This window comes from Bactrocera tryoni, chromosome 3 (genome assembly GCF_016617805.1).
Source record: "Bactrocera tryoni isolate S06 chromosome 3, CSIRO_BtryS06_freeze2, whole genome shotgun sequence".
Lineage (NCBI taxonomy): Eukaryota > Metazoa > Arthropoda > Insecta > Diptera > Tephritidae > Bactrocera > Bactrocera tryoni.
This window is the reverse complement of record NC_052501.1, coordinates 67531809-67545497: the sequence shown is the minus strand read 5'-3', so window position 1 is coordinate 67545497 and position 13689 is coordinate 67531809. Positions and strand designations below refer to the sequence as shown.

General features: G+C 34.7%; 1 protein-coding gene across 1 annotated transcript in view; it reads right to left on the bottom strand.

Annotated features, from left to right (window-relative positions):
• The window catches only part of LOC120770341 (nyctalopin), a 262497-nt gene that overhangs the window by 28942 nt on the left and 219866 nt on the right, over positions 1-13689 (bottom strand). The window contains exons 2-3 of the mRNA XM_040097739.1: positions 11503-12561; positions 4716-4876 (exon numbers count right to left, since the gene is read on the bottom strand). Of these exons, the coding sequence (XP_039953673.1) occupies positions 4716-4876; positions 11503-12459 (1118 nt within the window). The 5' untranslated portion in view covers positions 12460-12561. The remainder of the gene's footprint in view (positions 1-4715; positions 4877-11502; positions 12562-13689) is intronic.

Genomic DNA, 13689 nt, shown 5'->3' with positions numbered 1-13689 from the left:
ACTTAATCGCAAATCAACTTGGGATGCATCAATACGCGTCACAGAAATTAGACGCAATATTATGGGTGTCTGCGGATGGCTATACAGCACGGGACGAGCAGTTGAGTAGTGAAACAGGGAGAGAGTGAGAGTGTGTGTGCCGGCATGAGTATGAGGCAGCTGATTGAACAAATGGTTTATGTATCAAAGCATTCGTTTAGCGTGGTATTGGTGGCGGTGTGGCAAGTTATCAAATCAAATGCAGTCAAGTCGCGCTTCTGCTGTTTATACTTGTGTGTGTGTGTGTCTCAATAAAGTTGTAACCAATACAGAAGCACTTGAAGACACGCGCTGACTTGCCGCGTCACTCAACAGACGCATATGCATTTCATACATAAGTATTTGCCACATCATATATGTATACTTCTATATATTGAAATTGTCAGCATAAGCGTGTGTATGCTGGGTTTCGTTTTGCCCGCACTCGTACGCTTTTCTTTTGTGTTTTCATATGAAAATTACACCCCAGAGAAATTATTGAATTATTTGCATAATTTGATTGCTTGATTGTCGTGAGCAGCTCCATATACAAGCTACATAGTTCTGTTCTCTGTTGTGTGGTATATAAATATATTGTAATACAAAATAGTTAAATGCATTACTATTTGTATTATTGACCCTTTGCTTCATCTACATGTGGTTGCGACATGTTTGGTGAACGTAACGAGTATTTCAATGATGACAGCAACACAATAAAGGTCCAAAGGCAATAAAGTGATGGACATTTATGCTCAGATCTGACAAATGACAAATTAACAGGCGGCTGTTAAGTCGCTGTATGAAGGAAACATAATTACAATGTGACTCGATTTGTAAGCGGCCCTGTACTGCCCCGGTGGCGTTCGAGCCGGCATACCATATTTCGGGAGTCTATAAAAATATTCCCATTTATGTATCATACATAGAGGAGTTGTAGCTTGATTTGTCCCAACATGTTGTATGTGCTTATAGGAAACCGATTTGTTTTCAGAAATCTTAGAGCAAGCGAGTTGTCTTAAGTGCTCTGATAGCTTCTAAATTTTATCAAAAATTTGTTGTCAGAAAACTAATTCTTGAGCACTCAATGTGTTTGGAGCCACCTTTATAATACTCGTATAGTCAGGAAAACCCAACATACTTTAATGGATAATCTCTTAAAATAAAAAGAAACATTTATTTTATAGAGTCTTCGACCTCTATATAGGACTTCACAAATTTTGGATACACTTAGGCATAAATATTAAGGTAGTAACCGATCCACTACTCCGAAATGCAGCCTCCTTCAGAGATGTGACCATTCACTCAGAAAGCAGAGCGGCTTGTCTTGACCTCATTAACAGTGAGTTCAGGGTTTGGTCGAGGAGTGCCTAAACTCGCTATCAATAGCATCGAGTGTCTTTGTGATAAGACTGGTATGCTGATGAGTAAGCAAGTACCCTAGAACTGCTATCGGTAGGATAAGAGATGGTGGAGTCTCCTGCATCCTCTTCTGTTATACTACTAGATGGCTTGGCCAGCGCTGGGCCACCAACGGTACATGCGCTGTCGCAAAAACCTTTTGTCCCAAAATCGATCGCAACAGATCTAGTCATCTTTTTGCTCTCAGTAAGGCTAGCCTCTTCGTAGTTGTGGGCTTTTAACAGGTCATTGGCGTGTATGCTGTAAGGTTGGGAATCTATTAGCAAAAACTGTATTGAAGAATATGAGATGGAAACAACTCAACACTTCCTTCTCGACTGTGACGCGTTTGTGAGATCAAGACTTAAATACTTGGGAGCGCATACCTTCAAAGATACCATCGAACTAGCGGGAGTGGAAGTTAAACGCTAGTCCAAATTTATATTTACTACTAAGCGTTTTGCTAATTCATAAGTTCGAACAAAGGAGTTCTTCTTTTCAGTGTCTTCACAAACATATAGCGGTCCACGTGCCATCTTTGATCAGCTATCTAACCTAACCTAAACACAAACAATTCATAAAAACCTTATAAAAAGAGTACCTATAATATAAACTGACAAATGGCTGGAAGATAAAAGCATGTTGACAGATGTAAAATGTTTATGCGACTAAATAAACATACTTATAAAAAAAACGATGGAGAGAAGTAAAAATTATTTTTTCTTCTTCTAGGAAATTTTGGTAATTTTGATGTGTATGCAGCTTAAGCTACACAGAAGATGGAAAAATTTCATGAAAAAAAAATAAATTTAAAGTAGTACCAAAGCTTTTCTTTATGAGCTTATAACATAACTTAATTTACGAAAACCATTCCATTATGTCACGTCAGGTACTCATTTATAAAAATTCTACAATTGCTTACATTAACAGAAAGTACGAATGACCCCAAAAGAGGTCAGTTGAGAACTAATGACACGAATCCTTTAGCTGTAGGGTCAAACCACATCAAGTGGTCAACGAAAATTTCGAAAAATCACCGATTTGAAAATTAGCAGTTCATTAGAAAGGGGATCAGACGAATACTCCGTGTTATAAAATTTCGTCAAAATTCTTTTTTTTTTTGTTAAAGTTATTGCAGGTTGAAATTTAGAGTATGATAAAATGGTTTGACCCTATACATATAATGATATACTCGTTATAGTATGTTTCCCCAATGTCATTTTACGCTCCCGCTCTATATAAGAATTTTACTGCCTTCTACCTTCCAGCACTTATATTGCTTAGAAAAGTAATAGCGTGTCAAAAAGCCTATAAACTATGTATTGATTTATAGGTGGATCTATTCGTTAAATAATGTTCTCGATACTGATTCTTATATGTTTGGGTTGAAATTATTGTTTTAATGTCAACTCATTTTAGCTTCTTTCGAAATCACAAAACAAACTCTATTAGCATTATCTCAAAAAATGTTTTCAAATTCTTGAAATCTAGAGTACTATAACCATTCTGAAGCTACTTTCCTTATGGGTTTTTCTCAGTATATGTTATTCATTCGAAGCGTAAATAACAATAATTCTTTTGCACTCAAGTTTGTCATATATTTTGACCTCGATAAAGTGTTTCTGCGCAGAATTTTTCTTCATTTCTTTCATATGAAGAAACCTTTAAACGAAAGCTATCGAATTTTGGTGGAAGTTTATGGTGAACAAGCGTTAGCTGAGCGAACGTGACCAAAGAGGTTTGCCCGATTTAAATTTTATAATTTTGGCTTGAAAAACAGAGAAAGTCCTAGGCGATCAAAAATGTTCAAAGAAAAGGAGCCGAAAGCACTATTCGATGCAAATTGTTGTCAAATACAAGAATAACTCGCAGAATCTTTGAGAAAAACGATATTGCAGGCCACAAAAAAACAGAATTTCGTCCTCATTTACGTCACAAAAAGGAGTCCTTTTGTACCGGATTGTGGTTCTTGATGAAAATGAATTCATTGCGACAACTCTATACCCAAAGGGACATATGTGAAGCTGGCCAACCAGACAAACTAACGGCAAAGCTGAATATCCATGACGCCTCCATTTGCTTTCCTCTGTATTTGGGGGGTACAGTAGGGGGTGCTGTATTATGTGTGTCAGGAATATCCAATTGTTTATTCCAAATTAATATTCAACGAAGTTAAAGTTTATATGAATTGGCATTACTCTATTGTGCGCACGCTAGCGACTCTTCTGCTTGCTCGTCAACCAACGAAACTGACAAACAATCGTTCACATATATTTCTTAAGCCGGGTGAAACTATTAATCGGGAACGTTACCGACAACAATTCATCAAATTATATCGACCAATTGCGAAAAAATCACTGGAATTCGAGACCAAATTTGAGACAATAATTTTTCCTCACGACAACGCGCGGCCTCATGTTGCAAGACCAGTAGCAAATGATTTGAAAAAGGGCAGCTAAAAATTGTTACATCAACTGCATTATATTCCAGACCTTCAAAGCAGCATTGGTTGGAATACAGTTCACATCAACCAGAGTTGGCTTGATTTCGTATATTCTGATGTAATTATTTCAGAGTAGAAGCCAGGTATTGCCAGAAACACATTATTTGAATATTGCTGTGGTATATATATATCTTAAATAAACCCTCAAAATTTGAAAAAAGGAAACACTGCACGAATATACATATCGTCTCCCGAAATGCAAAACTACGTATCACAAAAAAAAATCGGAATTGAGTTTTTTATTGCTTATGATTTAATACATCATACTATTATATTATATACTGTCTGGTATAACCAATGTATAACCAATATATAACCGATATATAACTATTTTATAACCAAAACTCAAATTTTGTTTCAATATAACCAATCTAACCAATGTATAACCAATACATAACCGATATTAACCTCTTTTATAACCAAAACTCAAATGTTGTTTCAATATTAGTATAACCAATGTATAACCATTATATAACCGATATATACCTATTTTATAACCAAAACTCAAATTTTGTTTCAATTTTGGTGGTTGCTGTTATATCGTTGCTATCAACGAAAAAAAAATTTGAAATCGTTGTCAGATATAATAACCAATATATAACCGGTTTATAACCGAAACTGTAATTTGTTTCAATATAAGTGATTTCTATGATATCGTTTTCCTTCGCCTATAAATTTATGAAAAGTGATGTTACGTTCATCTGAATTTTAGGCAACAATATGTAGTTACAGACCCATGATTTACTTGTATATGTTTCATGTAAGTTTTGTAAATTGATTTTGTTGTGTAACTTACCTTGAATCTATACGATTGAGATGATCCAGGCGGTTCAAATGCAATTCACGTAAATGAAACAGGTTCATGAAAGCAACCGCGGGCAGCTGCGTAAACCGATTACCGCTCAACGACAAATATGTGAGATTCGATAACTTTGAGAGCTGTTGTGTAGGCACCATCTAAGAAAGGCGAATAAATAAGATAAAGAATGATCATTGGTTATATTTTAATTATGGCTTGAATTTACTGCTAAATGTTTTTAAGGATTTACTTTTCACTAATATTTTTATTACTATTAAAATTTCATTGAACTTTGCAAGCGAGTCACTTTAACGCTTGAAATGCAAAGCAAGAAAACGTAATAAACCGAAATTTACATTTCGCCCCAATAAAAGTTAAACAAAATACACATTTCTACGCAAATTTTGAAACTTTATATTCTTAAAATATATACCATATATTGCAACACCTATTTCAACATTGCTGCCCAACATTTTGGTATCTTAAGCATGCATCATGACTTGTTTGCGTGCCACATGATCTATTTGTGGAATAATGAATTCGCCGAACCACTACATATATGAGTCGAGTGATTGATTACCAACTCGATTTCCAATAATTATTTTGCACTACTGAACTCATGCATTTGCCATTTTGCAATCTTCACACAAGCACAGAGTGTAGTCTTGGTTTTGGAGCTGCATTTTAAGCGTAAGGGTGAAGCATAAATTCGAAGATGCACTAACGACAGCGTATACTCACGTATACAAACATATATGTACAGTTTAATATACATATGTACAAGTATATTTACGTTACTGCAAATATATATAAGCAAATATATATAAGCAGTAAAGCAATCAGTCAGCCAATCATTCTACAGGTATATACAGCCACGCATACAGACATACAGCTGCAATTCTTAATCTACACGGCTCCTCGTGCATAGGTAAGCAATCTGCCATTATTTGATTGATTGAAATGGAAATTCATGTTTGATTAGTGTGCATTGGAATGCAATAAGCAGAGAATCTTTGGTAAAATGCTGATGAGTCTGATAATGAAACGCTATGCAAATATACTTATGATTATGCAAATAGAACTTAAAAAGCCAAAAGGTGATTGAGCAAATGCAAAATGAGAAAATGTAAAAATGAAAAAATAATTTTAATATTATGAAAGTGAAGCAGTTGCTGCTTTGAAGATTAGTGCAATTGCTGCAGCATAATATGCAATGAATAAATCATTTTATTTAAATAATAAAATATATTTATCAACATTGAGTTTACTGAAATAATATCAGTCTTAACTTCTACTGAATCTTGGAAAATGCTTTTCTTTGTTTTGATTTATTTTCTTTAAGCAAATATTATTATTATAGAATTATCGACTTAACTTAGAATTTTTAATCTAAGCTCAGAACAATTATAACATTTTTTTGTTAAAATTTTTGCTTAGTCTCAAATATATATTTTTTAGTAATTAATCGAAGATTTTTTCTCATCGATAAATTTTTTTTAAACAATTTAAGTCCGAAATTTCGGTAGAAAATCGATTCTTTTTTGTGAAACTGCAATTTTGTCAAATATCTTTTTTTTTTTTACTAATTTTTCAATTAATTATTAGATTTAACAGTACTTTAACGAAATGTGTTTGGTTTTTTAATTTCAGAGGATCCAGTTCAGAGATATAGAAGCTACCGCAAAACCTCTTTTTTGAGAGTAGCTACTTCCTTTCCAAATAAATATTTTTTACTAAAATAAGTCTCAAAATACAGTTAAAATATACTATAATATGTGTACAAATTTTTAGTTAAAAGTTTTCTCAGAAAACTCGCTTTTTTTCGGCCTTCCAACCTAAAACCCCTTAAATAACGTGACTAAAAATATTTATGAGCGTGTACAAAATATTTTGACACTTTAGTGGTCTAACATCAAATTATTCGTTAAACTATTGAAAACACTTTACCTTCACTCTAACAATTTTCACTGCCCATTCCATAATAAGCATAGTAGTTTTAGCCAAGTATCATACTCTACTATCCACACTTCCAATTTATAAATCAAATTGTTAATTAATAAAACGTATTTATATATATTTAACTAATAACTACCCGCATGTCACAACACTCTTAATGTAGCCTTCGAAAATCTCACACCGTCAGCCAATTCAACAAATCTCACACGCAAGCACAGGTACGCCACCTCGTATGCGCAACCACTTTACTTGTTATTAAGTGCTGCCCATTTGAGCTGACAAACTTGGCAATGGCACAGCACTCATAGTTGCATTAATACTAGAACGTGTAGCGCCATCGCGATAATTGTAGTATCGTTCATGTTGTTGCTGCTCACAGTTCTTGCAGTGGCTTGCGGTTGCATTTGAATGTGCATTTAGAGGTTATGCGATAAATTATGTGTGCACTCGACACGATATTGCTGACATTGCAGGCACTCAAGGTAGTTGTTAAGTGAAAATCGATGGTTGGCCAGCAGAGATGATAAGACTCAGTTATTAGTAACGAAAATGAAGCAAATGAAATGTGTGTAAATGGCCTGTCGCGTACATATCGACAATATTTCAGACATGAAAATATATATTAGAAGAAGGTAAAGCAATACTGCCAGTACAAAAATTGCGTTGTTTATTTGTAAAAGTTTTTTAAAAATTGTAAATATTATGGTATTATATATTTAATATTATATAATTGCTGGTAACTGCATGCGATTTAAATTTAAATTTCTGCTGGTTCCTCAACTCTATATTAAAATACTGTTAACACTGATTTTCAGTTTTGCACTTTAAATACGAGACTAATATTTAATCAAATGCATTTTAAGCATGCATCTCCATAGAAACCAAAAATGTCACTCGTATTAAACCGTGATCTAACGTCTGCGCTATTGTATTATTTAAGCCGACTGTCAGCATCTTATGCATAATGTAGAAGGATGGAAAGCGAAATGAGAAAGTAAACCTGTTAGGACTGCATAAGTTGAAGCAAAAAGTACGTGGAGAAATTAAAATAAAAACTGAACAGAAAGGATTAATCAAAAAAAACTAAAAGGTGAATGGTACCTCAAAAAAAAAATTAGAGAACACTTTGCTGGAATTGAACACTAAACAAAAGTAAAAGTGTTATTGAAACTATTTTAGTCGAAGTGCAATGCAATAAACAAAGAAAAATAACCAAGGAATGATTTTAAATAATATATTCGCCGTGAAATGCTTCTAAATACATTTTATGTTCAAAACGGATGATGGAAAATATTTTATTTATTCCTCTTGCTTACTTTTTTTTACTTTTTGAAAGAGGGGTTAGGGTTTCAAGGTAAAATAAATACTTTTTTTGCGAATTTATTTCTTAAATATGGATTAGGTACATTATTTAGCACACTTTTGACAAGATCGGGTAATTTTTTTTCGTCACTTTTTTCGTTCATAAACTTAAGACTTGAGAAAAACAAAACTACTTTTTCAAAGTTCGTGTTCATTGTCATTTAAAAACTACTTGGCCGATTCATTTCAAACTTTGTATTTATTTTGTATGGAAAAAAGACTTTTTGAATTTTTTTACACATAAAATGAATTTAGAAGTACATATATTCCGGAGAATTAAATTTTGAAGATCATGCCTTAGTTACTTTTCTTTATTTTTATTCAAAGGGGCTTTTTAACTAAAAAGTAAATATTTACTTTGCTAAAAAAAATCTTTGACACTTAAAAGTACGCAAGAAAAGTTAAAAGCACTTTCAGGCATGTGGGTAGGAGACCTCATTTCACTAACACCCTAAATGTATGAATGTGTTTTAAGGCTATGTTAGAAATAAAAATTAGCGTGACAGTAAACAATTTACATAAACCACATTATGAGACAATACCCTGTAGAGTTTCGTATATAGATAACAAGGTTATGATCTATCCTACTTTTAGGAGTAATTGCGTGAAATTGTATTTAAAAGCTCTATAACTGCTGAAACCATATTCTTAAGATTTTGATGTCCATAATATATGGTAAAATTTAATATGAATTTTAAATATGATAATAAATAGATTACGACAAAACTCGAGTTGTGAGTCTAGCTACTGTATAAAGGGATTTGAGTTTAAGCCTTTCTTTCGATTTATCCTTCAAATCATGTCCTTATATCCTCTGATTTAAAGGAAATAAAAGCCGGTGTTCTTCAGGGAGTTCTCCATATTTAATTCGAAAAAAATGGTCCGAAAAGTAAAAGATATTGTAATATTCTTTTGGTAAAAGCACCTAACATTTATTTAGGAGCCCGCCATGGAAAACTTTATCAAAAGCTATAAAACCGTCGAATAATACGACCGATAATTTTTTTCTTAAAACGCATTTTTAATGACTCGAGTTATTCAATGCACACGGTCAATAGTGGAGTGATTTTTCCGAAATCTAAACTGATGCATCGGTATCAACTTCCTCTCCTCAAGTAGGTATGTGGTTAACACGCACAGGAAGAAGTTTTTCCAAAAGCTTTAAATGTATTGGCAGCGGACATAAGTACACCTGTTTTATTTTAGATTAACAGTAGCGTTGATTATAGCAATAATTTTACTTATAACACATTGAGGAAGCTGTTTTAGTATTTCACTGGTAATAAGGCCAAACTCAGGTGATTTTTTAGACTTGGAAGCAAATGATACAGCTAACTTTGTGACCTAAGTTTTTACCAAAGCGTTCATAATAATGTGTACAAGTTTTAAATTCTGTATTAATTTATCTTTTGAACTTTACAATATTAAAAAAAATAGGTGGAAAAGTAATTTTGCATTATAACCTGTGTGATGTGTGATAAATCTTCAAATTAGAGTCGACAACATTTTGAAAATTGCTTAAAGATTTTAGGCTCGAAATCTCACTCTAGTATACAAAAGCATTGAACTTATAAAATACTAAGTTCGAAATAAGGATCTTATTGGTTGCTCTTTAATATAAAACTCTTAAGAAACGCTTTGGCATATAAATGTTTTTTTTTTATATAGATTTATAAAAATTATATATAACGATTTATCCGGGGTAACCTCCCAAACTACAACACCGATTTGAATAAAATGTAGCACGCAGTGTTCAGTTTGATCCAAATTAAAAGATAAGATAGCATATGTTTCAACACCACACAAACTAGCCCCGAAATGGCAACAAATGGTGATCAAATTGAAAGGTGACCTTTGTCCATTTCATCTCATTCAAACTCATCCCCTCCCGCTGCAATACACTTATGTCAACGAATTTTCCAGTCATCATGGCACTTGGAAAAATTCTCCGACGTGATGGCCATCAGAGCCTTCTTCGATTTAGCTTTTATATCCTCAATTGAGTTAAAACGATGTCCTCGGAGTGGTCATGTGAATTTGCTGAATAGCCAGAAGTTACGCGAAGGTAAATAAGGCGAATGCGGTGGTTGCGGCACGATATTAGATGAAAACAAGTAAGGAAGGGCCAAGTTCGGGTGTCACCATACATTTTATACTCTCGCATGGTAAAGTGATAATCGAGATTTCATTATCCGTCATTTACATATTTTTCAAATACCGTATTTGTGTAAAGTTTTATTCCGCTATCATCATTGGTTCCTAATGTATATATTATACAGAGAAGGATCAGATGGAATTCAAAATAGCGTTATATTGGAAGAAGGCGTGGTTGTGAACCGATGTCACCTATATTTCGTACATGTCATCAGGGTGTTAAGAAAATATTATATACCGAATTTCATTGGTGGAGTAGTTCCTGAGATATGGTTTTTGGTCCATAAGTGGGCGACCCCACGCCCAATTTTAATTTTTTAAAAAAGCCTGGGTGCAGCTTCCTTCTGCCATTTCTTCCGTAAAATTTAGTGTTTCTGACGTTTTTTGTTAGTCGGTTAACGCACTTTTAGTGATTTTCAACATAACCTTTGTATGGGAGGTGGGCGTGGTTATTATCCGATTTCTTCCATTTTTGAACTGTATATGGAAATGCCTGAAGAAAACGACTCTGTAGAGTAGTTTCCGAGATATGTGCAAAAAACTTTTTAGGGGGCGGGGCCACGCCCACTTTTCCAAAAAAATTGCTTCCAAATATGCCCCTCCCTAATGCGATCCTCTGTGCAAAATTTCACTTTAATATCTTTATTTATGGCTTAGTTATGACACTTTATAGGTTTTCGGTTTCCGCCATTTTGGGGGCGTGGCAGTAGGCCGATTTTGCCCATCTTCGAACTTAACCTTCTTATGGAGCCAAGGAATACGTGTACCAAATTTCATCATGATATATCAATTTTTACTCAAGTTACAGCTTGCACGGACGTACGGACAGACGGACGGACGGACAGACAAACATCCGGATTTCGACTCTACTCGTCACCCTGATCACTTTGGTATATACAACCCTATATCTGACTCTTTTAGTTTTAGGACTTACAAACAACCGTTATGTGAACAAAACTATAATACTCTCTTTGGCAACTTTGTTGCGAGAGTATAATGATGGCGAATAACCAAGGCAGTATGAGATGGTGCATTATCGCACTTATTTGTTCAATAAATTCAGACATAGTAAAAATCAAAGAATTCGTTTCACTTTTAGAGTCTCACAAAACGACGCGTAACTCAAATACTAATGAATATTTTGACGTGATCTTTAGCAATAGATATCACTAACAGTACTACCAACTTCCGAAAAAAAATTTACTGATTTGAAAAATATGCAAAGTATAAATTAAAAATTCACCTTTCAATTTGATCACAGTAGTATATATTTTATGTTTTCCTTACACCTCATCCTCTTTCGTTCACTTACCGTCAAATTATTATCAGCCAAATTGAGATGCTTTAACGCAGTCAGACCCTCAAAAGCGCTCAAATCCAACTCGGATATCACATTCCCACGCATCGTGAGCATCACCAACTCACGCAGACCTTCGAAACTATCATTGCGTACATATTCCACTAGATTATCGGATAAATCCAGGGATTTGAGCGCATGCAAATGCTGCAAATTATTCGATGGCACATCCAAGAGTTGATTATTCTTGAATTTCAAAATCTCCAGCGAGATCATATTATGAAAGCAATTATCCTCTAAACTCACAATATTATTATTGGTCAGATCGAGTTTAATCAGTGAAGTGAGATCACTCATAGCGCTGGCATCCGCCACTTCAATGCGATTATAACTCAAATCGAGCACCAGCAAATTACTCAGTCCGCGGAAGGCATCTTTTTGCAAAGCGCTCACCGAATTGCGACTCAAATTCAATGTGCGCATATCCTTTTGGAATTCGAAATTTTTCGAACCCAGCGTATCGATGATGTTCTGCGACAAATCGAGCACTTCGAGTTTCATATAAAATGGCAGCGTAAATTCGAGATTGCGTATTTTGTTGCGCGTCAAATTGATGTATTTCGTTTCGGGATTCAACTGTATGGGCACGTCTTCGAGCGCTGCGTCCACACAGTATGCCCGACTGTTCGCTTCGCCGCTGAGGCACTGACATTTCGAGGGACAGAAGGCTTGCGTTTGTGCGTGTAAACTCAGCAGTGTGAGTGTGCCGAGCAGCAGCGCTGTTGTTGGTGTGAGCGAAGACAACTTTAGACGCGTCAAACTTGTTGTTGTTGGTGTTATTGTTCTGTTTGGCGGTTGTGGCCTTTTATGACGTATTTGTTTCATTTTCGTATTTGTTGTAGGTTTTGTGTTGTTTGTGGCTTTCGTTTTTGTCCATCTCACTGGACTTGTGCAAACTGTTGGTGTGGCCATTTTCTTTGTTGCTGCAAAGCGTTCGTGTACAGTGGGCTCAGTTGTAATTTTATTTTTTTTTCTCTCTTTTCGGTGGTGCTCACTTCAAGCGCATGCTGGGTGCTGGAAAAATATAGAGAATACAGAAATTTTAATTTGTCGTAACATATAGATTATTTATACATATATTCTTGATAAAAAAAATAAAGAGATAACATTTTTTTATTTATCTTAAAAAATAAAATCTAACTTTTACATAGAAAATTTTTATACAGAAATGCCGCGCGGTACCAAGCTCACTATTGAGGAGCAGTGCCAAATTGTGGCATTCTCAGAAGCAGGTATGTCCATATCAAAAATTGCAACGAGAATGAAAATATATAAGAATGCGATTGAAAATATTCTAAAAGATCCCAAAAACTATGGTAAAACACCTCGAACAGGCCGACCACCTTCAATAAAAGAAAGCGAAGTGCGATAAATCAGGCGTTTGGCGGTTAATAAGAACGTAATTCCCTCGCAAATTCGGTGTTAAATGTCTCTACCAGTCACTACTCGACGCGTTCAATAAATCTTAAAACCAGTTAACACCATTCCATATGAAAAGATTAGTGCTAAGCCTAGACTTTGGCGAAGACACAAGTTAGCGCCAATTCTGTTTGCAGAATAGTACCTTTTTTGGTACCCTGAGTGCCAATCTGTCATATTTTGTGAGGAGAAAAATTTTAATTTAGATGAGCCCGATAGGTTTCAATATTACTATCATGTTATTGGTCGTGAGAAAGAAACCCAATTCGCTAGAAACTTTCAAGATGGATCGCTTATGTATGGCCCGCATTTGGACATCATGGAAAGACTCCAGTTTGATTTGTGTCACACAAAATGAACGGAGAAAAATATACAAGGCTTTTAGACAACGTTTTAGTGCAGTTTGGTGAAAAATATTGGGGGTGAAATCTAGAATTTTCAACACTATAACGCACCAATTCATAGAGCTGCGTCTACTAGGGGATTTTTGGCAAGAAAAAACATTGGTGTATTGAAAGGGGCGGCAGTAAGTTCAAGCCTAAATCCCAACGAGAATCTATGGGACGTTCTGTTCACAAAAGTAACGGGGGATGGATGCTACAAAAGTAGACCGATAGCGACAGCAAATGACATAATTCTGGTAGTCGAAAAAGTCTTTTCGTATTTCTAATCAAACTTCAACTAATTTTTTTATATTTATAATGAACTTTACTACACCAAATA